Source organism: Electrophorus electricus, chromosome 19 (assembly GCF_041902795.1).
Source record: "Electrophorus electricus isolate QZ-2024a chromosome 19, ASM4190279v1, whole genome shotgun sequence".
In the NCBI taxonomy this organism is placed as follows: Eukaryota; Metazoa; Chordata; class Actinopteri; order Gymnotiformes; family Gymnotidae; genus Electrophorus; species Electrophorus electricus.
This window is the reverse complement of record NC_137515.1, coordinates 17,440,001-17,466,242: the sequence shown is the minus strand read 5'-3', so window position 1 is coordinate 17,466,242 and position 26,242 is coordinate 17,440,001. Positions and strand designations below refer to the sequence as shown.

The 26,242-nt window shown below is 38.3% G+C and overlaps 2 protein-coding genes and 1 long non-coding RNA gene across 8 annotated transcripts in view; 2 read left to right on the top strand and 1 right to left on the bottom strand.

The window, feature by feature from the left end:
• Positions 1-1,419: 1,419 nt before the first annotated feature.
• LOC145652424 (adhesion G-protein coupled receptor G2-like) lies at positions 1,420-24,896 on the bottom strand. Of its 5 annotated transcripts, none has more exons than XM_081702779.1 (21): positions 24,639-24,896; positions 24,170-24,214; positions 24,010-24,077; positions 23,219-23,251; positions 23,071-23,102; positions 17,509-17,624; positions 17,210-17,324; positions 16,085-16,122; positions 13,923-13,968; positions 12,886-13,050; positions 12,163-12,319; positions 9,816-9,959; positions 9,421-9,552; positions 7,586-7,631; positions 7,286-7,389; positions 6,020-6,138; positions 4,990-5,261; positions 4,793-4,877; positions 3,837-4,126; positions 3,066-3,167; positions 1,420-2,258 (listed from the first exon to the last, which is right to left on the bottom strand). In XM_081702779.1, the coding sequence occupies exons 1-21, from the start codon at positions 24,730-24,732 to the stop codon at positions 2,224-2,226; spliced, it is 2,238 nt and encodes a 745-aa protein (XP_081558905.1). In that variant the 5' UTR covers positions 24,733-24,896; the 3' UTR covers positions 1,420-2,223. The 5 variants fall into 5 exon arrangements, 4 of the variants coding, with proteins under 4 accessions (XP_081558905.1, XP_081558906.1, XP_081558908.1 ...); XR_014118726.1 differs by lacking the exon at positions 1,420-2,258 and having other exon boundaries at positions 3,068-3,167; positions 4,090-4,126; positions 4,990-5,074; positions 5,239-5,261; XM_081702780.1 differs by lacking the exon at positions 23,219-23,251.
• LOC145652425 (uncharacterized) lies at positions 17,513-22,784 on the top strand. 2 transcript variants are annotated; one of them, XM_081702785.1, is made up of 2 exons: positions 17,513-19,354; positions 20,738-22,784. In XM_081702785.1, the coding sequence occupies exon 2, from the start codon at positions 21,046-21,048 to the stop codon at positions 21,607-21,609; it is 564 nt and encodes a 187-aa protein (XP_081558911.1). In that variant the 5' UTR covers positions 17,513-19,354; positions 20,738-21,045; the 3' UTR covers positions 21,610-22,784. The 2 variants fall into 2 exon arrangements, with proteins under 2 accessions (XP_081558911.1, XP_081558910.1); XM_081702784.1 differs by having other exon boundaries at positions 17,513-19,758.
• An 843-nt stretch (positions 24,897-25,739) lies between the features above and the next one.
• LOC145652412 (uncharacterized) overlaps positions 25,740-26,242 on the top strand; it is a 1,264-nt gene continuing 761 nt past the window's right edge. The window contains exon 1 of the long non-coding RNA XR_014118705.1: positions 25,740-26,159. This is a non-coding gene — a long non-coding RNA (uncharacterized LOC145652412). The remainder of the gene's footprint in view (positions 26,160-26,242) is intronic.

Here is a 26,242-nt window from a genome sequence, read left to right as displayed (position 1 = left end):
TTGTTTATTCAATTTTTTTATTTCTTTAAATTAATTTGATCCATTTCTGTTTTGATAATTCAGGTTTCTTTAGTAATGGTACACCTCTACATGTAACCTCCGTTTGATGGTCTTTGGCCTTTGTTTATGTTATGTTTTGCATGTGCTTCTGTGCTCATCACATGTATTCTTTTATAAACCCCCGTTTTTTTTGCATGACCATTAGATCCATGATGACCAGTCCCTCCCTTGCATCACAGCTCCCGTGGTGACGCCTTCTTTTGTTTTTCTTCCTGGTCTTCATTACATGCGCTTCCTTGTTTTGGTTTCTGGTTTCTCCCCCTATTGTTTATTCCTCCACCTGTTCTTGGTTTCACCTGTGTCTTATTAGTTTGAGTATTTAAGCCATGTGTTTTGTTTCCCATATTGTCAGTTATTTTGGTTCATTTGGTTGTTTGTATCATCGTTTCTTGTCTGTTACATATTCTCCCTGCTCTTATTTGTTTATGCTTCAGTTTTCTAGTTTACTTCCCCAGTGTTTCATGTTGGCTCGTGTTTGGTTTACATTCTTTACTTTTGTTTGTACTTGCTCTTAGTTATTAAAATCCCTCCTTGTGTTTACACCCTACCTCTAGCCTCATCTCTGTGTTACAACACAATAATTATGGACTGTCTCGTACCCATGGTCCTAGGACATGGCTGTTAAGTACAGGATTCAGAAAGAAGGGCTAACCAGTTGCATTATTCATGAAAAACAGAAAATATGAAACTATATAAATTAAATATTTGTTTTCTTAAATAGGGTAAATTCTGAAATTCACCTAAAACCAAGTCCTCATCATACCCATTATTTTGTAATATTATTTATTTTGCCCATCCAGTGTCTATTCAATGTCGACCAATGAATGATCGGTTGCTTTTGAATTTAGCCCTCTCTGGTTTCTTCCTTCAACAATGGCAGTTTTTCCTTGCGACTGACTTGCTCATTACGGGCCAAGAACTGGTACCTGTAAAGAAGTTTTGAGATCCTGTTTATTTTCAAAAGTGCTATATAAATAAAAATGAATTGAATAGAACATAGTATTCAGGAATTGGGATAGCGCCATTGAAAACATGCTCTGAAAAATCTAAGCACCAATAGGTATAGTGCACTGGAGTGGTCTTGAGGATACAAACTCATAAAGGGGTACTCCAAAGTGGCACTGCTATATAAGCAGCACATCTCCATTAATTTGGCCAAAAATGCTTAAATGGTTTAGAAAAATCAATTCTCTATGTAATTCTTGTCCCTACAATGATAGGAGCTGTAATGCAAAACATGCATCAGATTTGCTTTGTGCTCTTCATTCAAGCATTAATTGGCACACATAATCATTATTCTTTACATTACTTCCAGCATTCCAGTAAGACATAACGAATGTGCTAAATAAACATATTTGCTTTATTTTTTATCCTTAGGTATGTGTCAAGCAAAATGGATGTGTTGTATTTTGACAGGCACATTTTTACATGCATAAATGTAATATTAAAACATGGTCTCAATTTATATTTAAGGCATAAGTATCTTCTGTGTCTTCAATGTTAGTTTCAGTCATTATTGTAAGTCTACCAAGAGGTCTTCATTATAGCAGAAAACTGCAAGGATTTGAGCAAGTCAATTTCAAAATTCAATAAAGTATGTATTACACTGGATGATTTTATTTTAAAGAACTTGAGAAAAACCCAGAAAAACACTATCAAACAGCAAAAGACTTTGATGGATATAATACATAAACCATTGTAAAACTACCCCTGCAGTCCAACACCATGTGCTTGAAGCTTTTAGTAAGGACAGTATGAGCGACAATGTCAAAAATAACACTTGTGTCTAAAAGGATTAAGATAGCATAGCATACATTTTTTTAGTTAATTGAACTTTAAATAATAAAGATAATGGAAATTACCTCACAATCATTTTTACAGATTGGTTTAAGATATTAAGTTGCTTATTTTCAATAGTTAAAATGCAGGTATTATGTTGCATGTATTACTTGTGCATTGCATATTTACATTTGACAGTGCACCCAAAGCCAGAGCACAGTGCAGTGGAGACACTGGGCACTTAATTCAGCAAGGCAATGCCAAATCTGTGATTGATTTGGTATATGTTTCTCTTTAGTAGGTCAGTGGGATCTCTGCCCCTTCTAACTGCTGTTGATGGCATTACAATTCCATTCCATTCTATTGTCGTTCCAGTGTGTGAGATCAGCTCTTCAGTGATTGTTCAGCAGTCTGGCTACCTACAGTTACAGATACATATAATAATAAATAAATATAGATAGATAGATAGATAGATAGATAGATAGATAGATAGATAGATAGATAGATAGATAGATAGATAGATAGATAGATAGATAGATAGATAGATAGATAGAGATACAAGCATAACATCTCTTGGCCACACACTAACAAGTTAATCAGTAAGACCATGAAAGCACAAAACTGCATAATATTCAAGAGTTGGGGCTCAGAAACAACATATTTCGTATTCTTATCAAGAATAGTCCACAGAGTAACTACATTAGGTTCTTCATTGGGAGCTACATTACATGTTCTTCTTTTTTGCAAACAGAACAGAAAATACAAGCAGGGTATTTTTTTAAATCTACAAACTTCTCATAAATCAATATTTTCTCTCTCAGTGAATGCACAATATCAACAGCAGTTTCTTGGTTATTGGGTAGCATTGCATTCACTGAACATCGAAACATGCTAATCTTTCCCAAGTGCATCTGATTCGGCACGATATTGGATAATGAGCTGACTCGTGCTAGATTTGGGAAAACAGAAAAAATGTGCATAGTATAAGGTCACCAAAATTGAGATTGAGATGCACTGGCCTAATGGATGGATTGAATGACTAGCATGATTGAATAAGAAACTAGGATGGAAGAACATGGATGACTGAATTGAGCTATCAAGCCTGCTGAAAATCATTTTTTGTAAAGAGTTACATACTGCAGTTGAATCACATAAATTAGAAAGCATTTCAAAGGAAACAATGACCCATTATGTCTAATATGCAATTTAAATATCGCAGGCCAAACCTGAGCTCTCCCTCAGCATGAATTGTCCATAACACAGGTATGGTCCACACTGTCTCCTGACCTTTTCATTTGCAGCACAGCGGAACACAAAGATCAAGAAACCTGTAACAGACAGTTAATCAGGATCTCTGAAAGAAAATTGATTTAATTTCTCTTCAAATGTTTCACTGCTTTCTTTTTTCTTTATATGAACAATTAAACTACAAAAATTACAGAATCTTTCAGGATATTTAATGGTGGTGCATCTTATATATTAACAGAGATACAATTGATGTACATGAAACTATGAAATACTCTTGTTTAGTTAAGAAACTATTACTTGAACCACTAGAATGTCAGCAAATGGTCACACTTTATATTATTATTTGTGAAACTGCATATGGCTGAATCAAATCAAATTCCATTTTTATTTTTTGAAGTAAGTTCACATGCTCTACAATGAGTAACTTGCTTTAGTACAAAGGGATTCTATTGTAGATGTGAGGTGCATGGTATAGTTAACACAGCTGAACTAGCATTATTTAGAACTCAGACATACTTTTATAAAACTTCAAAGACGTGGAACAAGTCAGTCAAGTTTTAGACATGAAAACAGCCATAATTCACAATGAGCTACCAATCCATCTGACCCTTATGTGTTGAATGACTTGGAATTTAAGATCTATATACTTTAATTAAGGTAAACGCTGTCGTTCAAAAGTACAGATCACACAGTAGATCAGCTGTACTGACTAAATGAATGTGTAGGACTATAGTATTTAGCATAGTTACCCTGCAGTGAGTTACAGATGGTGAACAGGTACATGAAGGGCAAATAGACAATGTCCAAGGCAAACAAAGCAAAGATCCAACCTAGACCCAGAAGAACCGCCAGTGTAGTCACACTTCGGAGATCCTGCAATATGCTTAGTTTTTGGACACAATGGTGGCCTCTCATCTGCTTCTTAATTTTACATATCAGAACCATCACCACTATGAATATGCTGATGTTCAGCAGAAAGGTAACGCAGAAATATGTCCCCACCACAATGCGGTAGGCAGTACGGTTCTTCCACCAGCAGCTGTATGGGGCAGAGCACAAGCAGGTATAAAAACAAATTTTAAAAAGGTTAAACATCATAGACTGCAAATTTTCTAAGCAAGTATTAAGTTTAAATGAAAATTTAAGAACCAACTGGCATCAGATGCAAAAACAAAAAAGCTGAGATACTTTGTATCTACATTTTCTGTCCTACCATCTACTCTCAAGATGGTGGCACACATTGCATTAATACAGCATGTGTAATCTGAACAAAGCCTAATTCTCAATGCTGAGTTGTCTTTTAATGTTTGTGTGTTAATTCCTGCTTTTGATGGACCTTTGTTTTGTGTATTTTGTGCAGTTTTTCATACCTTTTGCCAGCGAACAGGAAACATAGCAAGATTGTGCATTAATTACTTTGAAACAGGACTTTATAAAAACACAATCATCTTTTAAAATACACTGCATGCACAAAGGATCCCAGAATATCTGTCAGTGTCCCAATAGTCAAAGGTCTAACTGGAGGTTTCAACGTCAAAATCTAAAAGTGATCAGCGAAATCTAAACCACACCTGTATTCAATAAAAAAGCTCAGTGTAGAAGTTCAGATGGAGTATGGAGCAGGTATTGTGACGTAATAAATGACACTTCTTGGTAAATATTTCAGTACATAAACTTAATAATATAATTCTCAAATGCTACTTGCAAGTTTGCTGTAGCTCCATCGGCTATGAATCCAAAGATGTTTCTATCGATGGCTAAAGCAGTGATAAGCACAGCCAGAGGAACACCTTTAAAGAGAAATTATTATTTTGTTCATTTCTGCTTGAAACAAAAGCTAGGATATAGCAAATTCATGACTCTGAAAAAAAAAACCACACTTAATAATTTAAAAAAACATACCCCAGCCAATGAGTGACACCTTTATCATAAATTGGGGGATATAGGTGTTGAACACCTTGACAATGGTCAGGTACAAGTGTACAGCCTGCAGAGTCATCCAAGTGAAAGAGGCCAACAGGAAGTAGTTGAGGAAGAAGGCAGTGGAGATGCAGAGACCAGTTTGGTTGAGTTCTGTAGCCAGTAATGAGTCCAAGAGAAACAACAGATTCAGAAGAAGCAGAGCCAAACACAACTGGATGAGGATCTTACTTGAGACATCCTTATGCAGTTTCCTACAAGAGGAGAAGTAAGTATAAAGCATTAAAATTATAATGAAATGCAATAACAATAATAATAATAATAATCATATCACTGGTTAGAAGGAGCCCACCAACCATTTGTAGTGAACATTGTGTCTTACACTACAAATTGAAATGCAGCTTAGAGTACAACCCAATAAGTCACACCTTTACAGGCCAACTGGCCTCTGGTTTAAACTGAATTTCAGTTTTTAAACTAATCCAATAGATTGCTCAATTTCTACACGGCCACTGTGGGATTGGGCAGAATGATGGTGTAGGTTTCTCTCCTGGGCTAAGTATGCCCAGGGATGAAACCTGCACTAATTATTACTCTTCTTATGTTGTTCTTGGTCAAAAGTAACTCAGTTTGATGGAACAGGTCACATGTAGAACTTTAAATGCTTAAAGCTATATTGTTGCAAAAGGTAGGTTAGGTTTAAGTTTTGTATGTTGACAAATGATATGCACATGGCAGTGCTGACATTCATAATATGTACAGTACTAGCATTAAGCTGTGAATGTTTCTTTTCTATGAGAAAAGGCTGTGAAGAACTGTATGTATTTTTAATATTTCCAATATAACCCTAACCAGCGGGCCTAATTCCTTAGCTGTAGTTTTGTGTTATTGTCACTTGTAAATCAAAGGTAGCCTTGCTCTTATATTCATATGAGCACTGAACTTAATATAAAACCGTGAAGGAAAAGCGGTTGCTGAGAACTGGAAATGTTGTTAAAGCTGTGAAACTCACTCAGACCACAGGTATGTGACCACAGTGACGGTGAGGAAAATAATGGAGATGCTGCAGCCTATGTTTGTGAAAATGGTCAAGATTATACTGTTGGACTGTTGAGTTGGATCAGACAGGTCCTAGAGAAAAAAAAAAAAAAAGGTATCACATAACTATGCCAGTCAAAGGAATACATATTTTACATATTTTAATCAATGAAAGTCAGATAACCTGAGTAAAGCAGATAACCTGATAAAGATATTCTAAACATGATTGAACTAATATGTGTAAATTTATTAGTCTTCTGATAAATGACAAGGTAATTAGAATCAGGAAAAACAATACAGACGGCATCAAAAGTGTGTAAAATATAAAATGTATATCAAAAGGTAGGACAATAATGGAATACATGTAAATATGTTACCCAATTAGAATACAAAAAAATGTATTCTGTATTCAGCAGGCAAAAGAGGCAATCATCAGATATAATCTTAAATATATAAATATAAATCTTAAATATATAATGATTACTACAAACTAACAAGCTAGCTAGAAAGCTAAACATTTTTGTCTGACATGATGGTTAAATAAACTGACACTTTATTTGCAATTTCCATAATGTATATTGAGTACATTTTGCACATTTCTTGTTTTCCTGTTTTTTATTTTAATTGCTATTTTTTTATGTTATTTTATTTATAGTCACTAATTCACAATCTTACTCCTGACTTGAATTACAGGTCCGTATTGTAAAGTAATAATTTGGATTAGGTTGATAAACTAACATGTAATCAGTGATCTGTACCAGATGCTGGATACATTCATTAAATATATATGTAAATCTATGAATAATCTGACAACACATTGAGAACATGTCTGAAATTAAAAATGAACACTTGGTTCACCTGGCCATTTCTTCATAAAAAAAGGTACTGATTTAATAGATTATTTCACAATCATTATAGTTATGAAAGCTACTAGGTAATAGCCACAGCTTCACTGTGTCTCATTTTCCATATAAAATACACACAACCAACTTTTGGTTACATTTTACAAATGATGTATAACAAAATCTATAACATCTTTAAGAACAAGACTTCAGCTCCAACATTCATTATTATTTGTTAATTTCATCAAGAGCCATCGATTTCTTAAACTCAAGGAAAATATAACTTGATTTCTAAGTGCCATTCAATCAAATTTAGGCTTAATTTCTGTTAAAGAAACCCTCAAATGTACTGACATAGTCTAAGATCTGTGGGATTCTTTTACATATGAGTTTCTCACCAGCAGTACCCCGAAGTGGGTGAGATGATTACAGGTGCACACTGTGTGAATTCCATTTATCTTGTGCATGGTGCAGCCAGAAGTGTTCCAAGCACCACAGCCACCTACCAATTCACAAATCATTCACTTAGTCAAGTAAAATCAGATGTTATGCGATATCCATTAGAGATCAAAAATAGCATAGAAATAGTGAAACTTTAAAGTGTGATAATATAATGGAAAACCTTTCAAATAAAGTTTAATGCATTTCAAAAATGCCCTTAATTCTAATTCAACAACATAATTAATCACAGTCCTCACTGTTTGAGTGAAAATCCCAAAAAGCACAGGACACTGTATAGTTAGCCTGTCAACAAAATGAAAGCAATACAATTAGTCAATTCAAGTTTGGAACTGGGTTATTATAAAGTAACTTTAAGACACATACAGGGGTGCATTTCCAAAAAGCATTGTTCAACTCTGGTTACCAATTACACTGGAAGAACCATGACTCAATGACTGTTTCTAAAATATTTAGTCCAATTGAACATTTGCAAAAAGTGAATATGTTTACATGCACTTACTAATCCAATAACTTTAGAAAAAAATTCTGTTTTGTTTTTTTATTTATCCAGTCAACACGTTTACATTTACATCCAATTACTAAGATAAATTCCAGTTTTTTTATGGGATTTCTTAATTAGATTTCTAGGCCTTACACCAATCTAAGACATTGCTGTGCTGTTTACATGACCATTTGAATTAGCAGATAACTGCAGAAGTCCAATTATGATCAGATTATTTAGAGCATGTAAACATACTCATGGTTGAGAGGTTGTGTCAGAGGAATTATGGCTTGGTCCATGCTGACATGATTGCATCATGTAATTTCTGCAGATTTGTAGAATTCTCAGATGGGCATTCATGCTGAGATCTCCTGATCTACCTCATCCCAAACTTGCTCTTTAGGATTCAGATCTGTGTGACTGGGGGTACACTTAACTTATTTTCATGTTATGAAACCAGTTCAAGGTTAATTGTGCTGTGACATGTCACATTATTATGCTGGAATGAGCCATTAGAAACTGCAAATTATGGTCACAAGGGATGCACACAGTCAGCAGCAGTTTTCAGAAAGCCTGTGGCATTCAAACAGTGCTTGTTTAGAACTACGGGGCTCAGTGATTGGCAAGAAAACATTCCAAGTACTACAATACAACTATTATATTCAACAGTTGCCTGAACTGTTGACACAAGCCAGGTTGACCATGTCTGCATGTTGCAGCAGAAATCGAGATTCATCCGACCAGACAACGTTTTGTCATCTTCATCTGCCCTTTGTCAGTGAGCCTGTGGCTACTGAAACCTCGGATACCCGTTCTTGTCTGACAAGAGTGGAACACAGTGGGTTCCTCTGCTGTTATAGCCCATCTGCTTCAAGGTTCTTCGTATGCATTCTGGGATGCTTTTTCTGTTCACCATGGTTGTAAAGCATGGTTACATGACTTAATGTAGCATGTTAGCTCAAAGCAGTCTGGCTATTTTCCAACCTCTCTCATCAAGATATTTCCTCCCACAGAACTGTCGGTCACTAGGTGTTTATAGCTTTTTTTTCTTTTTGCATATAACATTTTTATGCCAGTGGTATGTCATTTAAATATATTGAGTCAGGAAATGAAGATAGTTGTTGTTAAGACTAGTTTTTACCAACTCAGAGGACTAGTTCAAATCAAACCAAACCTGGAACAAGTTATCCACGCTTTTATAATATCTCAATTATATTATTGTAAATCCTTGTACAAACCTTTATTGGCCTGATTACAGCTGGTGCAAAATGCAGTGATTTTTCTACTCCCTGGCACCAAAGGAAATGGACCATATCACCCCTATTTTAATGTCACTTTAGTGGCTCCCTGTCTATTACAGGGAACAGTTTAAAGTTCTTTTATCTAAAATCTATAAATAAATACATGATATTATTAAGAACATATACTGACCAATGGCGTTGTTGATTTGTGACTATTTCAGAAATGGTTGTGAGTAGTTATTTAGTTTCTCTAACAATCTGACTCTAGTGTGATGCAGTGCTGACTTAGATGCTTTTGAGGAAATGTACCCAATTATAATATTAGACCAAACACCCATTTGCCACTCACTTGGGATTTTGTGCTGGCCAGATCATGAGTCATTGTAATTGTGACATTTTCTCTCAAATTGGAGAGAGACAAGTTACCCACACTGCTGCCCAGAACTCCACTGATCAGGCGGCTGTCATTCTGTATACTGCTCTGCAAACAAGAACACATGTTGATATGAATAAAATGTTGGAGTTTTTTTTAGTGCATGATTATTTTATGTCTTGACTTATAGGCTAAGTATAAATTATTTGTTAGTGTCTACTCCTGCCAGGCAAACTGCTTTTGAGTACTATTAAGTACTGCACATTAGAAGTACTCCATTATATGAAAGAAACTTTGACCACATACTATGCAATCACAATTCTATTTAATGCTAGCAAAACCACCGCAGTATAAAGAGGAGCGTCGCATACCTGGAAAAGAGTGGTGTTCTGGTAGAAACAGAATGTAACTCGGGAGACCAGATGCCTCTTCTCAGCAGTGAGGTTCTCCAGAAGGGAAGCAGGCAGAGAGATGGAACCCTGAAGGCTGAGTTCTGTGATGGGACCACCATCTATCTACAAAACAAGAGACACCACAGAACACATTACATTAGATAAATGACATTAACACCTCTTCTAATATCATGCATAATCGCCTACTATATAAATTATAGTTAAGGCCGGGTGCCCAGAAGTCAGCCTTACAATGACAAACAAATTATTCAAGCAAGATGCTTATTAAACTCAGTTATACCATATTGACTATGTAGTCTATTTCTGTTGCTTTCTGTGGTCCTAACTGACTTTTAAGGCCATGCAAACCAGAGCAAAAAAAACACATACATCACGACCATCATAACCAAGCACATATTCACTGCAATGTCTGTGAGCAGCTACAGCAGGTCACAGTGGTTAAATCACTGTTAAAAGATCAATTTAATAATTTTTATCAATTTTTGATATTATTGTCTTTAAAATGTAACATTTATTTGTTGTTTAATTTTCTATCTAACAATCCATCTGTACCTTACTGTTCCAGTAATTCCCTAGACCACCTTCAGCCACAAGAGAGAGGCACAATATGTATCCAAGGCAACTAGGGTAATTAACCACACCTGTCCTCCTGCCTATGGTGCTCAGTCTTAGTTCAGTGTCCTGGGAAAACACAAGGCTGGTATTTTGTGTAGAGACCTCCAGGGTTGCATCTTTGTTCTCACTTGCTCTCTTGCCCCTCAAGCTTCCCTCAGAAGCTTCAAGCTGTGCCTTTCCCATCTCAGGTTCCCACAACCCGTCCCCAGTTTCCCAGCCTTCAGGATTTCTCTGGCATTTATTTTCTCTTCCTCTCTTTCTTTAGCCTTCCACTCCCTTGACTGTGATGGCCAATTTTTGCTAGTTTTAGTTTTCCTTTTGCTGTACCATTTCAAGCATGTCAGGTGAAACCTAGACCAAGCATAGCATCCTGAGCTGGAGCAATTCAGTTGCTCTCATGGTGGCTTTACACCAGGACCTAGGAGAGGTTGGCTTCTCACAAACCCTGTCTCTTGAGGGCCTCCTTGAGCTCTCTCTCAAGCTTAATAACCATCTGCAGAAGAGCCACTGGGGCTGATAGATTGAGCAGCCCCAGAGGCCTCTAACCCTAATTCCAGGTATTCCTTACATCTGGGCAGTCAGTCCTGACATGTCTCTGGTCCCCAAAGGGCGCTGGTCCAAGGGGTTTTCAGAAAGCCAAAGGCGAAGCTCTTGTCAGTTCATCAGCCATATCACTGTGCCACTGAGCTCTTCTGTTGCACCAGCTGTCCTCACGGCAGACTGTTCTCTCTAACAGGCCCTGAGCAGAAGGCCATGGAAGACTCCATACAGAAGTCTTTAGACCTGGATTTCATAGGACCCTCCCTCTGGCAGGGGCAGGGTTTTATCTATGTCACAACAAGATGGAGGTGTCTGCCTCTCAGACTACAGTCAAGGACCACTACCTCCACCCCTTGTGACCTCCACCTTTGAGGCACTACAGCAGGTTTCCATTTTCATCAAGCTGGACCTGCATATCACTTACAACCTGACTTACAACCTTACAACATATTCATCTACCTGGATGACTACAGTCAGTCAATGCTCAAACACTTTGTTTATGTCAGGAGGGTTCTCCAGCTGCTCTTGGCATTGGATAAGTCCCCTCATCTGTGCTCAGTCAGTCACCTTTCTAGGGTTTGTGGTGTGCAAAGGACATCTGAGCAGTACCTAGCCAAGTGTAAGACTATCCCTCCACTTTGTACAATGATTTCTGTGCTTTGCTATTTTTTAACACCATGGGTACACCATTGGCTGCCCTCCCCAGAAATCTGCAGGCCAGTTTCTGTGAACAACAGAAGCTCAAAAGATGTTTGAGGAGCTGAGGTTCTAACCTACACAAGGTTCTTCCTGGAGGACATTCTCCAATGGTTACCCAGGATGAAGTAGTGCTAATTTCTGGTTGGACCTGGTGTTTTGTTTTCATTTCTGCACTTGGGTCCTCAGTTGGTGGCTCACCCAGTTTTTCCTAGTCTCCCACACTTGGAGACCTGGTTTTAACTTTGGATGAGTCCCATCTCTAATAAATTACTACTAATAAAAAATCAATAATAATTTATTGATTATTGATTTGGCAATTTGTTTATCAATTAGTCCACTGACTTAGTGGCACAAATAATCCTTGATAAAGTGTTTTACAATGTCATATTTGTATTTGATTATCATAGGAAACGATTGCAATCAGTATGAGCTCACAGCGTTGAGATATTACCTGTAGGCTGGAGGAGTTGGTGAGAGTGAATAGGGTCTTGTGAAAGTCAGTCTCATTCACCCTCTTCACTGCCAGTGTCAGAGATGGGGAAACAAGAGTCGTACTCTTACCCTCCACCTCTAGCTTTTGTGCAATTTCATCCACAAGGTCAATAATCCTGATTAAAACAGAGGAATAGTGAAAGTGCAGTGCTCTTTGGTACAGCACACATGGGGATTTGGTGGAATATGATTAGTAAAGAACTAGGAAAAAAACTTGCGAAGGTCAGAGAACTGACAACTTTGGCCATGTGAGGCATTTCGAATGATGTTGCACCCAAATCCCACAGACATACTTGTTTCTGTTTCACTTCTCAATAATTGAGAAACATATTCTTTTTATTTTGTCCATTTGTACATTTACTTGGCCCTGTACCCTCTGTATCTACCAGCTCCTGTATTACTCCAGCTAAGGTGCTGGATGTTTGAAGTTTACGGTTTAAAATGAGAAAGAAACTGACCAGACGGCATTGTGAAGAGATAGAAAGTTATCATGCATTTGTTACTGACTATGGACAAAAAAGCTATAACCTTCAGTGGTCAGTCAGGCTGTATAAATGGTAGAACTATTTCCATGCTGCACTGAAGCACAAGACCTAAACTATAACCTATTCTGAGTCTATTACATTAAAAACTATCAAACTAATATTAGACCAGCAACAAAGGGCAATGACCTACTGCTCACCTGTTTGACATGAATGCCAATGCCTGTGGGGATGCATCCAGCAGATTGCTTAAGGTATTGATGGAGGCATTCGCCAGATTCAGGTTGATTGAGGGCTGTGAGACCACTGACTCTACAACAGACACTACAGTCTCCACCTGGTTGGAGTTTAGAGTAGAGGCTTTGCTGTGTATATATATATATATATATATATATATATATATATATATATATATATAGAGAGAGAGAGAGAGAGAGAGAGAGAGAGAGAGAGAGAGAGAGAGAGAGAGAGAGAGAGTGTAATAGAAATCATTTTATGGATAGATTATCAAATACCCTATCAACTCTCAGCATTAATATTTGTCTATCTCTCTATAGAAGTGAAAAATTAATTTACAGCGTCATTCTACAGAAACTGTTCAAAGGGTTCAAAATATGTAAAAATTAGGGTTTTTTTGTCCTTCTAACATTTGCATTGTGTTGCACTCTAAATTGCAGAAGTGTTTTGACACATTTCCAGAATTTTATATAATTTTAGTGTCACAGAAAACCAGTAATAAACTGATAGTTTTGAAACTAATTCTATATTATGACATTTGTGTAATTATTACAATTATGTTAATGTGTGAACATGTTTTATTGCCTATTTTTGCATTTTAAACAATATATTTTTAATATTCACGATTAATACACAGAATTATAATTTGTCAATCTCAGTTATTTTCACCACCACCAGTCTGGTGTTATGTTTTTGTGCACATATGAAATCACTGTCCCAACAGTGAGGGCTATTGGGGCAGAACAATATTGAGTAAAAAAAAACAAAAAACATCTAAATATCTTTTAGGTCCACATTTTCCATGAAAAGGGAAAACACCTCCTGATAGACACTTTTTCAATTTCCTGCCTAGTATTTAGAATAACAAGTCCCATATTTTGTTTTCTCTCCTTCAAAGTGTTGCTTTTGTGATAGCCAGTTGAAGCTATAGCCATTCAAAGACAAACTAATTAAATCTCAGACCAACATAAATGGCCACAAACATGACGGATTATCTCACCTGCTCTCCATGGCTCTCAGAATATTTTCAATCGGTGTTTGTGTACCTGCAGATAAGCCGAAATCAGATTGTTGTAACTTTGTAGAATTCAATAGACATTATACCTGATGTGTATACCAGGATTATACCAGGATTTTATTTTTTATCATTCTCAAACTTTCTTATTTTTTTACTGTCCATTTGTTTTTATCCAAATAGGCTCTATGTTGATGTTTCCTGAACTTGTGGTTGCTGTGGTAAGTTTTGTTATGCATTTTTCAGTTATGTTACATAGTTAGGACAGCTGTTTCTACCTTGTTGTGGGTTATATGTGCCAATACACCAAGAGTTTTGTTGCCTTTATCGGCACCAAATAGGTTGTTCTGTTTTTTTAACTTCCATTTTATCTGGGCTACTTTCAGATGTTCGTTTGTCATGGTATGCGGTATGGGTCAGAGTATGCACTCCCAGGCCCTCAATCCCATAAATGTGGCTAAGATCATCGATTGTCACTGGCACAGGGGAATTGAGACAGTGACTGGTTAGTAATACCTGTCAGTTCCTTCAACCCAAGGGTGCCATCAGTGAGGCCTGACCTAAACACAGCTATTTTGGGGAATGTGAAGAGGCAGGCAGAAAACAGCCCACAGCAGGAAAACCACCTTGGCCTTCTTAGGGGTGCTAAAGAATCAATCCAGGCAATGCACACCCACAAACAGTGACTGTCCAATTGGCATTTGCTAAAAGAAATGAGGCATGGCTAAAGTTTGATATAACAGTGTGCTAACAGACACTTGGATACCACAGGCAAAAAAAAAAGGCCCTTCGCGTCTTCATGCAGGCTCTTGTGCCAGTTCATCAGCAACACATCTGCCTCTTTAGCCAGTGGACCCTTACTGTGGCTCTTATGAAATGGAGAGGGCTGGGAAGCTATGCTGAAAAAAGACCTTGATTCTGTTAACTACCTCAGTGCACCAACTTCAGCCAGGCTGATGTCAGTGTTGGTACAGATCAGTTTTGAAGGGCTGGTCCACCAGGTGTAGCCAGCAGAATGTGAGCCAGCCTAGTGGTGGGTTGGATTGAAATCTTTAGGGCTCGACAAGAAACAGCTCTGTTATTGCTGTGGAGAGTGAGGGAACATGCCACACTACTGCCTATCATCTTCTGGGAAAACAAGATGGCACAGTACAGACATGTGCCCTGTATTCTCTACTTCCAAGTCATATACAAGAGATGACTTATTAAGTCACTGGGGGGGACACCTCTTCAGACTCACTAAAGCACAACACTGGCTTCATAATAAATATACTGGCCAGCTTGCTACAATAACGTAATATCCATAGCTGCAGCACTGAGCCTCCTGCGAGTGACTGCTGACGTGCCCTAGTGTTCAAATCACAAGTGGATTTCTTTCTGATGGTTGTCCATATTTAAAAGTTCTCCACTGCATTTTTGTGATGTGTGCAAATAAAGTGATTTATTTTTATTTGTACACTACCTGTCAATACTAAAAATTAGTATTAACCTCTTTCTCTGAGTGTTCAATCACAAGTTTATATCTGTGGTTGCTGTTACTTTGTTAGTTGTTGTTCTTGTTTCTGGTGATGTCACACTGATTGAGAAAGTTGTTTCTATGTTGGTTGAGGTTTGTATACCTACCACAAAGGTTGTGGATGATGCATAAAAAGAGGATGAACATCAAACTTTGCCTAAAGACTTTACAACTGTGCCAAAGCACCAGATTGCATTTTGTACTTATGACACTGGTTTAAATAATACTTTGGCGATCTCTCATCTATCTAACTCTTACATAATTTCTTTCATTCCTTAATAACCCCATAAAAACACAGATTTTAAATTTAAATTTTAAATTTTAAGTAGCCATTCAGCTTTGAATTAAGATGCACCAGTGAACCCAAAGCATTTATACTGACGTCACTCATCTTTCTAGCCCTTCTGTTACATAATATCTTTCATCTTTTTATCATTCCTTGGGAATTTTTTAAATTCCTTCTCAACCTGGCATCATTCAAATTGGTATAAGTGATGACCAAGTACATATCGGCATACAATATGCAAGACAGCCCATAATTTTTAAATGAGGATATTTTGTTCTTACAGTATGCAGCAAATTTAAAAGTAGATGTGAAGCTTTTCCATGTGTGTAGAGTAGAGGTTTTTACCTGCTGAACTCTGTGCTGTTGTGGTAGTCACAGTTGTGCTTGTTTCCAGTGATGAAAAACAGATTGGGAAAGTTGAGCAAGAAAGCGATTCAAGACCCAACTTACTCAAATAATTTCTGCACTGTAAAATTTTTATTCCTCCAATAGTGATCTAACTGACAACAATAACTCAAACAAACTAAGGGGACTGTTTTCCGTAAACCACTTGAGTAAACCCAAAACCAAACAAACCATTTTTCCTAAGCAAACCCAAAGTCTGTGTCTTCTCCAGACATTTGCAGTGATATTAGAGTAATATGAGGCTGCATCATAAAGGTACTTTCAGTCTTTGTTCATCCAAGCTCAGGAGCAAAAATAGGAGGGTTTAGTGAGTATTTATTATTTAGTATTTCATATCAGTGAGTAATAGATTACTTGTCTCCTTACTTGACTGTGTTGCATTAAAACTCAGCTCTGTGTCCAACATTTACAATCCATCTAAAGAGTATGAATGTTGAGTACTGAGACCCTTTCCTGCCCATTTGCAGTACTATATCCACCCAAGTCTTAAACCACCCAAGAAACAAGAAACTACTTTTTGGTGTTTATTTGTATATAAGCACTATGTAAAAAGCAAAATGTATTATATTAAATAATAAACACTTAAGCAATAAATACAGCTGCAAGCAGCAATCATTGGGGTCCAAGCCAGCTATGAAAGCATTCACACATCTGAAATTAAAGCTCACTGATGCTTGCAAAGTAATTTGTTTAAACTGTTTTTTCTCTGTTTTAGGCACAGTAACTAGTTGTACTATTTTAATAACCTAACACTGAGCAATTTAGAGTTTCCTAAATTCCAATTCATACCAAATTTGACAAGCAACCTCAAAGTGTAATTTTGTTCATATTACACAATTGTTATTTATTATTTATTTCCCATATCTCTTAGATTAGTGATAGTTTACCTGCCTGATATACATGAACCTCCCATTTCTTGCACTAATATTGGCACCTTTGCATAACGCAAAGTGTGGAAGGCATGAAATTAGAAAAATTCACATTCCAAAGTTAGGAAGATAGCAATGCACTACAGTCCTGCATTTTAAAGCTGGAGCTCTAAGACATAATGACATATGCACTAACCATTTACATGCTGTCTCAGCAAAGCTGTTCTGGTTTATCATCGTGAAGTAGCTGGAATCAGTGAGATTAAAACCCACTAAGGTCAGATTTTCTGTGCTAGTCTGGGAAATCACACCTGTAAATATACCAGAATAGCAATCCTTCAACCAAAATATTGCTATGTGAAAAATTATATAGCAGGCAGGATACATCTACTACACTGAATTTACACCATTTACATTAGAAGAAGCAAGATAAATGAACACACTATATTAGTATTTGTAGAGTAGTACTGATTAATTGTGTGCGCATACACATACCTACTCTTGTTTTATTAGTTTTACTGCCACCCCACGTTTTTAACGCAGACGTCACATCTTCTCTGATTGACAGTATCGTTTTTTGCTGTGGAACATAGCCTGTACAATACTGCAAGCTAGCAAGAGAAGAGCAACAAAGAGGATAAATCAGACCTCTTAGCCTCACACAAGACTCTTACAGCCTACTGCTCTCATCATCCCAGTTTACCTAAAAGTCCAGCACTGTTAAACCAGTTTATACTGTGAGACAGCTCTAACAAGTTTGTATTCTGTGTTCTTTCTGCAATATATTGACTGAGTTGCATACAATGTAAATGTAGATCATAACTGGTTATAAAGAGTATCAAACTTGAGCATTAAAAAATCAAAGATTATGCTGTTTGTAGCCCTGTGGGGAAAGGAATGTGTATATGATGTTATATGTGTATGTATGTGTAAATATATGTATATATTTCTTTCCTTTCTTCTCGTTGTTTGAAGGAGAAACAGTGGAATTGTTTAGTTTTTAATTTGTATAGTTGGTTTATGAGCGTTATTGATTGGTCTATTACTTTGTCATTGAACGTTAGGATGAGCCAATCAGGGGATTGGGGGGAGGAAGTAAAAAAGAGTGGAAAAGAGACAGAGGAAAGGCGAGGAGATGAAAAATGAGAGTAGGTAGACAAAGTTTGCAACGCGCTATCTGTGGGAAATATAGAGTGGAATTGTATGGTCAGAGAGAGGCAGAGAGAGAGAGAGAGAGAGAGAGAGAGAGAGAGAGAGTCTTGTTCACCCACTGCTGAGGACACCGGAGAGCCGAAGAAAACTCCAGCATGGAGGCCCACGTTCAGCGTGAGGGCTAATCAATGCTCAGAGATGTTACTGCACATGCTAGTTAGCATGTGTGGTGTTGTCTGGAATAGCTGGCGTAATGGCTCTCATAGTCGCCACAATTAATGTGAGAAGCGTGAGAGCCCCAGTAAGGGCAGGGTATTTTGACCTTTCTAAGAAAGATACGAGCGGGTGTATTTTTACTGCATGAATGTGCTTTACCCTTTCGGTCATCTTACAGGGAGTGGGAGCAGTGATGGACTGCTGGCCCATCTCTCTGGAGTGGGTCCAATTACAATCGAGCGGATGGTGTCGCCATTTTAATTTAGAAAAACCCACATTCAGGTGAAGGACAGCACCGTGGTGAGGGATGGGCCCTTTTAGCAAAATTGATCTTTTTAGGGAGAGATTTTACAGTTTTAAATGTGTATGGTTTTACTGATGAAAACGCCAGGCATGAGCTGTTGGAAGAATTGCAGCCCCATATGCTAGGGAGGGTCCCCCTAGTGGTTGGTGGTGATTTTAACTGTGTTGTATCCAAGGTGGATAGAAAGAGGCGGAAGAAGATTTTAAAATGGATGCGACATTGGCTAGATTGCAGAATTGGGTTAAGGATTTTAGCTTAGTAGACTGTTTCAGAAAGGTGCATCCGAGGGAGGAGGGCTTCACCTGGTTCAGTGGTGATGCAACCCGAACCTCCCGAATCAACTACATTTTTACTAGAGACTGCCCACCTGTGGATGCCACATTAACCCCAATGCTTTTCTTGGATCATGTTATGCTATCTTGCACCCTGTCCTTTCCCACGAGAATGACAGTAGGAGGAGGGCTCTGGAAGCTGAACTGCTCCCTGTTGCAAGAAGAGATAGTGAGGGCATACAAGGAGCGGTACGGCTTCTGGCAGACCCTCCCAAGACTTTTATGACACACGGGCACAGTGGCGGGACATGGTGACGGGAAGGACCCGGATGTTTTTGAAGAAAATTGGAAAGGAGAGCAAAGATAAATGGAAAAGTTGCATGATGGGGCTGCAAAGGTACTTCAATTTAGCAAATCAGGGTGGATTTTAATGAGGAAATTAAAGAAATGAAGGAAATTGTGGATCTTATTGACTTAATAAGTAGAGCGGTGATTTTAAGATGTAAAAGGCAAGAGATGGAGGAGGGGGAGAAGTGCATGTTACTTTTTTAAAGAAAATAATGTCAAGAGGGGGTGGGCTTACAAAACAAAAGGAAGATGGGAGGGTAGAAGACAAGGGGGAGGGAATTTTGAAATTGGTGGAGGATTTTTATAGAAATTTGTATGAAGAGAAAAGAATGCAGGAACAGGTCATTGAGGAAGTTTTAGAGGTTTTAGAAGACAATATGGAGAATCCAGAAGTTTTAACAAAGGAGTTCACGGCTTGGGAAATGCTTAAATATCTGCAAGATTTTAAACAAAGTAAGTCTCCAAGTGAGGTTGAGGACTCCCTGCAGAATTTTATAAAACCTTTTGGGATGTTTTAGTAAATTATTTGGTGACAGTTTTTAGGGAATTTTCAAGACTTGACTGACTTTCTGACAGTTTTAGAATAGGGATAGTTTCCTTACTGTATAAGAAATGACAAGACAGACCTTTGGAACTGGAGACCTTTTTTGGACCTTTTTTGGATAACCCTTTTAAATTTGGACTAAACTTTTTAGCAAACTTTAGCTCAACGAATGGCAACTGTTTTAGAGGATATAATCCACCCCAATCAAGTCTGCGCAGTACCAGGGAGAATGATCACAGACAACTTGGTACTGATTCGGGATTCTATCTGTTTTGCGAGAGACAGAGGGATTCTGCTCTTAGTCCTAAATCTAGATTTTGATAAGGCTTTCGATTGGGTTTTGCCCCAGTACTTATTTCGAGTACTGGGAAAGATGGGGTTTCCAGGGAGGTTTCTAGAGTGGGTGGGTCTGCTTTACAAACATATCACAAAATATTGCCTCTGGTGTTTGGCTTGCATGGAGCCACTAGCGCAGATTTTGAGAAAGGATAAATGGATTAGAGGATTGGACTTGCTGGGGGGGACTGACAGTGAAGAGCAATTTGTATATGGACGACGTGACAGTTTTATGCACAGATGGTACGTCGGCTCAAAGAGCATTGGACCTGACTGACTGGTATGGAAAGGCCTCAGGAGCAAAACTGAATATGATCATGGGGAAAAAGAAGGCCCAACTTGGATGTAAATTTTAAGGAAACGGGTCTAAAGGTTTTAGGTGTGAAACTGGATAGCAAAGAAGGGGGGGCGGGAAAATTGGACTGACTTGATAGGGAAAGTTAGGCATGGGCTGGGGTTTTGGGGACTATGACGGATGACCTTAGAAGGAAACATTTTAATAATTAAAGTTGTGATCTCACCATTGCTTTTATTGGTCTGCTCTGTTTTTAGTCCCCCAAGGTGCTTTCTTTTAGACTTGGAGAGGGAACTTTTCTACTTCCTCTGGGGGTCCAGGTGGGAGAGACTGAGGAGGGAGGTGGTGAAAAAGAGACCGGAAAATGGAGGGAAAGGTCTCCCAAATCCGCTCCTGTTCGTGGGCATACACATGGGATATGTGATGGCCCCAGGAAAGGAGAGGAAAACAGCAACGATGGCATACTACTGGATGGGGTCTTACCTGCGGAGCCTAGGACTTTTAAGATAGGATTTGAGAATGTTGTTTAATTTACCAGCAGAATAAGTTTTTAAAGAAATACAACATGGAAGGGGCAGGGCAGGAAACACTGATAAACGCTAAGTTGTTGGTGGCATGCATACAGGACCGCGAGGAGGTGAATACCATACCCGGGGTCACGCGTGGGGAGGCACGACAGGTGTGGAGGAATGCGGCCCATCCAGTCCTCCCAAATAAACACAGGGACTTGTCATGGATGGCAGTTCATGAGATCCTCCCGGTTCGGGCAGTGATGCACTCCCGCAGCATGGCGGCGACAGCGACGTGTCCACGGCCAGGGTGTGGCAAGCCAGAGACTGTGAGGCATGTGTTGCGGGAGTGTAGTGTGACAAGGGACCTGTGGGCTGCGATCGGCCCCCTACAATGCCTGAGCCTGCCAGCAGGGGAGGTCCAACCGCAGGTGTACCGGGTAGCAGTGCACGGGGTGGACCAGGGCATTGAAAAGCTGCCAGTAGAGGAATTCACGGCACTCTGGCTCACCCTTAACTGCGTGAAGGCCACCTTGTGGACCTCCAGAAACCTGCTGGTGGGGAAGCACATGATGATGCCCATGCAGGCTATGAAACAGCTGGTAATGTCTTTGCTGTAGGGGGCACCAAGTGGCGCCAGTCGGAGAAGGGGGCCGAGGTCACATGGGGGGTCCCTGCCACCACCAACCCAAGCCCCTACTGACGCTTCCTGAGGGAAAGAGGCAGCCTGAGAGGGGGCAGTGGGCAAGGGGAGGATCTCCCCAGGAGATAAGGAGAGGAGGGCTGGAGAGCCACGTATGAGAAGTTAGGTCACCCCCTCCTTGGGCTTGACAGAAACATGGACTTTATGGCAATTGAGACTTTTAGAGTTTTATAGTAATAGAAATTTTAATAGAATTTTATGGTAGTAGAGACATTTGTTGTTTTAGTGCTTACTTTTAATGGCTTATTTAATTTGGGGTTTAATGTTTTTTTAAAGGCCTTTTATCACCTCTGAAAGTATGAAGGATTTTAATGGTAAAAAGGAAATGGTGTTATCTTATCTATTTATTTATTTGTTTGTTTGTTTGTTTGTTTTATATATATATATGTATGTATTTAACTTTTATGGCAAAATGCTGTTTTCAAATTCTAAACTGTCTTGTTTGAGAACACCATGTCTGGTACAACGATTTTTCTGGTACCAGAAAAATGACTTGTACAAAGGCAATGTATACGTGAGAATAAACTCATTGCAAAACAAAAAATAGCTAGCTAGGTCGTGTGGGGAAACGACGAAAGAGACGCGAATATCTGGACTGAAGTCGTCGATTCCAAAGACATTCACCTTTCCTTCGTACACACTTGAGCACCCTGCGTGTCCTTGAGCCTGATTCCCCACTCCTCTGCAAGCGGTACTGAGTGAGTTATAGCAAATGTTTTGTGTTGCTCCATGAGGAGCAAAGCAGCAATTTTAGTTTTTTCTGGCCTCTACGCACCCAGCAACGCTACGGGCCCCCAACATAGGACAAACAAATACACTACTGGCCAGAGTTTATTCATGATATCCCTTTATATTGCCATTTTCCTGTTTCTTTCCCCAACCAGAGGACAAAGAGGTGGGCCCACACTTCATAGACATATATGATTTGAATGTTTTATGTATTTCTAATTTTGCGAGACGCACCCAATGTGTGTGCCTAGGGCTGTGTTTTTTTCCTTTTTCCTTGGTTGAAATGTGAGTTCCCACGAACGCCTTTTTGCTAAAGAATATGTGTGCTTTAAACAGTAAATAAGTTCATTGGTGAAAAAAGTACTAATCCCTTTCTCTTTTGAATTCATTATGTGGGACAGCTTGCTGGATGTCTGTTTAATGTTTTCAGGGGAGAGTTTTACTAAAGCTTGGAATGTGAGGGAAACGAGATAATCCGATAGTAGACCTAATCACTAGTGGAGTATACTATCGCAACATTATCCTGAGTAGACAGGAGAGCCTAGCCTTCATAATCATCATAAATAGTTGCGCAGATGAAAACAAACTCACCTTACCTACAAGTCAGAAGTTAAGAGGTAGGGGGTGTGACATGTAAATCTTAGCTTACCTTGACGCAGGTATAAATGACACCGTACAATTCTGTGAACAGAACATTTGTAGGGTTATAAGCTCTGGCTGAAAAAACTTTCAAAACTGTAACACGTGTAGGCCATGCTTATATTTCTAACACAATTAACTAGCTCAGGTTGACTTACCAGAAAGACTGGTGAGTTACTTAAATGATCACACTGAAATTAATGGAATAATAAAGCCAATTAGGAGGGCTTCGTATAACAGTTTGTAAATTAAGAAATATTTGTGTGCAAGAACATATGGTCAAAGTCATCAAAAAACAACTAATTCAAAAATAGGGAGAGAGAACATTTTCTTTTTGGTTGTACATCTAACCAAAACACAAGAGGGAAGCATCACAAAAGAGGGACTTGTCATCATATATAACCTTAAAATGATTACTGTAACCCATGAATAATATTGACATAATTTCAGGATAATGTACTGAAGTAACTTTTTATTTTTTTATTTTATTTTTTTATTTATTTATTTTACTGAAATTACTTAATTAGGAAAAGCACACATCTGTCCATATACGGTCTCATAGCTAATGGTGTATGGATCTCGCTTGGAGTTTGACAAAAAAGCACTGTGATATCAAAATATTTTACATTGAGGAATCATTTCAGATCTATTGCAATGTTCTCTCTAACCCTCTCAGACATTTTTCATGACTCATTACTGTTAACTCCAAGCAGAGAGGCTGAATGACATATGTAAAATCTACAGTAACGTATTTTGTAAAAACATTTCTGAGAAAGAATGTGGAAAAAGCACAATATAAAAAGAAAACTTGGGAATTTTTGAAAAATTATCAGGGGTCTGCATGACTCCAAAAAGTTACTGCAAGTGGAATTTATGGGAGAAAATAGAAATAAGGTGTGCTACATTTTCATACTATATGTCTATAACAGCACAAATAATGTTGACTCACCGGTGATGTATTTTGTGTGCTATTCATTGTGTAGTCCGTGATGTAAACGCTGAAATTGGTGAATGTTGCTACAACCAGGAAAAATGGAATAGGGAGTATTGAATCTAAATGTATAACTGTTGTACAACAGTGTTCTATTAATTTTACAGATGAGTTTTACCATTGGTGCAATCAGATGAACATGCAATGATAGTGGTTCCATTTCCTGAAAAAGAAGGCCAAGTTCATGATGTCCTCGACACTGTGCATAATGTAAGCTATATATAGGTAAATGCCATCAAACCATTCCATCAGATCCCTTCCCCCTTCATATTCCAGGTATAAAGACATCAATACTCAGATCTGGAGTTCTATATGTTTGGTTGACATTAGCTGCATGTCCACTGTGGGCCAAACCATTTTCTTCCTCTCTCTCTCTTTCTCTCTCTCTCTCTCTCTCTCTCTCTCTCTCTATATATATATATATATATATATATATATATATATATATATATATATATATATATATAGAGAGAGAGAGAGAGAGAGAGAGAGAGAGAGAGAGAGAGGTGTGTGTGTGTGTGTGTGTGTGTGTGTGTACATATATATAGAGAGGTGTATATATATATAATTTTTATCTTTGTTCTTACCTGTTTGAGCAAGAAGGACCTGGGCAGAGAACACAAGATAATACAAAAGATAAAGCTCTTTGGTGTGCAATCCGATGAGACCGGCGTTCGGCATCTTTCTGTAGCAGTGAGGGACTGAGAACAGATGAAATGCGCATGCCTTTTTAATGCACCACCTTCTTGCTTAGCAGGAACTTCCTGTATAGCCTATGAACAAAGACTATATAAAAATATGCAAATATAACTAATATGAAAATGAGCTGCTGTTGTATTAACTCTTTGAACAGTTTCAAAACAAATAAAACTGGCGATTGAGCTGAAAATTCCTGATCTACTAGTTTGCACATCCAAAAAATGCATGTAGACAGCATTGATTCTTAATCTGGTTTTTTTATTTGTTTCTTTTTTCTTATGTAATTTAGTAGATTTTATAACTTTATAATCTGTGTTCCTATTTAAATAATCTTAGATATTTTAACTATGCAAATTGTATGATGTGCTTTAATGCTTTAAAAATAATTTATAATATTTCAAAAATATTAAAAACTCTACAATTCATCATTTTCCACACAGAATTCAACTAAAGAGGTGATCCATAATCATCTATTAGTAGTCAGGATGAATATATTACTAGCAGCCACTTCATCTCAGGTTTTACTTCAACCCCCAAGTCCAGTGGCAGGAATCTGCAGATGTAAGGGACTGAGAAACCATGGCTCCTCTCTTCTCTGACATCGCCATTTGCAGGTCCTATGTGCTTTTGTACGCTCATCAGGCTGATGCACAAGTGTCCAACGTGACTTCCCTTCTACCAAGAATCTTTTGGTTCATCCTAAGGCATACATTTATTGGCTACATCCAGTTAATGGTCACTTTGGTATCTTGACATATCTTGTTAATTAGCAGTTGTCAATTTTATCCATGAACTGGTGGTTACAGATATTCATACCAGTGACACTCTTCTTACCCAAAATATCTAATATGGTCCTATTTTATCACAGAATCCCTCAAATGCTTTTGCCAGTGATTACTTGTTATAGCTATGCAGTACAAGACTATCAAGCAACAGAAATTTAGTATCAAGCTTAGTAATATGATGTATGCAAACATCTCCACATTTAATCTCTCCATATTACGCCATCTGCACAATTAGTCTCTACAGAGTTTACCACTGTAGGCTATAGAGAGTATTCAAATAATCCTTTGAATCATATGAGAGGCTTTTGTTCCCTACCCCCACCCCCATCACCCAGCCCTGTTTTCTCCTTGATGAGTCTGTCAGATAAACAATGGAGCAGAGAAAAATTCCTAGTGACATTTTTTTTTTCAGATGAATGCTGCTGATATCATCTTTGTACAGAAGGCAACAGAAGTCAACAGGTGCATCAGGAGGCAACGGAGCTCTCAGCAGGTGTATCAGGAGGCAACTGGGCTCTCAGCAAGCGTATCATGAGGCTGACCCACACACGAGCCACTATGGAATGCCTACTGAAGTAGCATCTTCCTCTCAGCTTTCCTGTTGCTGTAAATCATCAGGTCTTGGTATGCAAATATTGCACAAAGTCACCCATAGTTTTACCAGTATACAAAAATGGCCAATGAATGCTAAAAACCTAGATCCCATA

What these genes read in the sequence shown, in the direction of transcription:
- LOC145652425 (XM_081702785.1), top strand. Translation starts at nt 21,046, where the DNA reads ATGGAAGGGGCAGGGCAGGAAACACTGATAAACGCTAAGTTGTTGGTG.
- LOC145652424 (XM_081702779.1), bottom strand. Translation starts at nt 24,732, where the DNA reads ATGCCGAACGCCGGTCTCATCGGATTGCACACCAAAGAGCTTTATCTT. An exon ending in TTCATCTGATTGCACCAATG is followed by an intron (nt 24,078 to 24,169) that starts GTAAAACTCATC and finishes TCCTGGTTGTAG; the next exon opens with CAACATTCACCAATTTCAGC. An exon ending in CTGAGAGCCATGGAGAGCAG is followed by an intron (nt 13,051 to 13,922) that starts GTGAGATAATCC and finishes ATATATACACAG; the next exon opens with CAAAGCCTCTACTCTAAACT.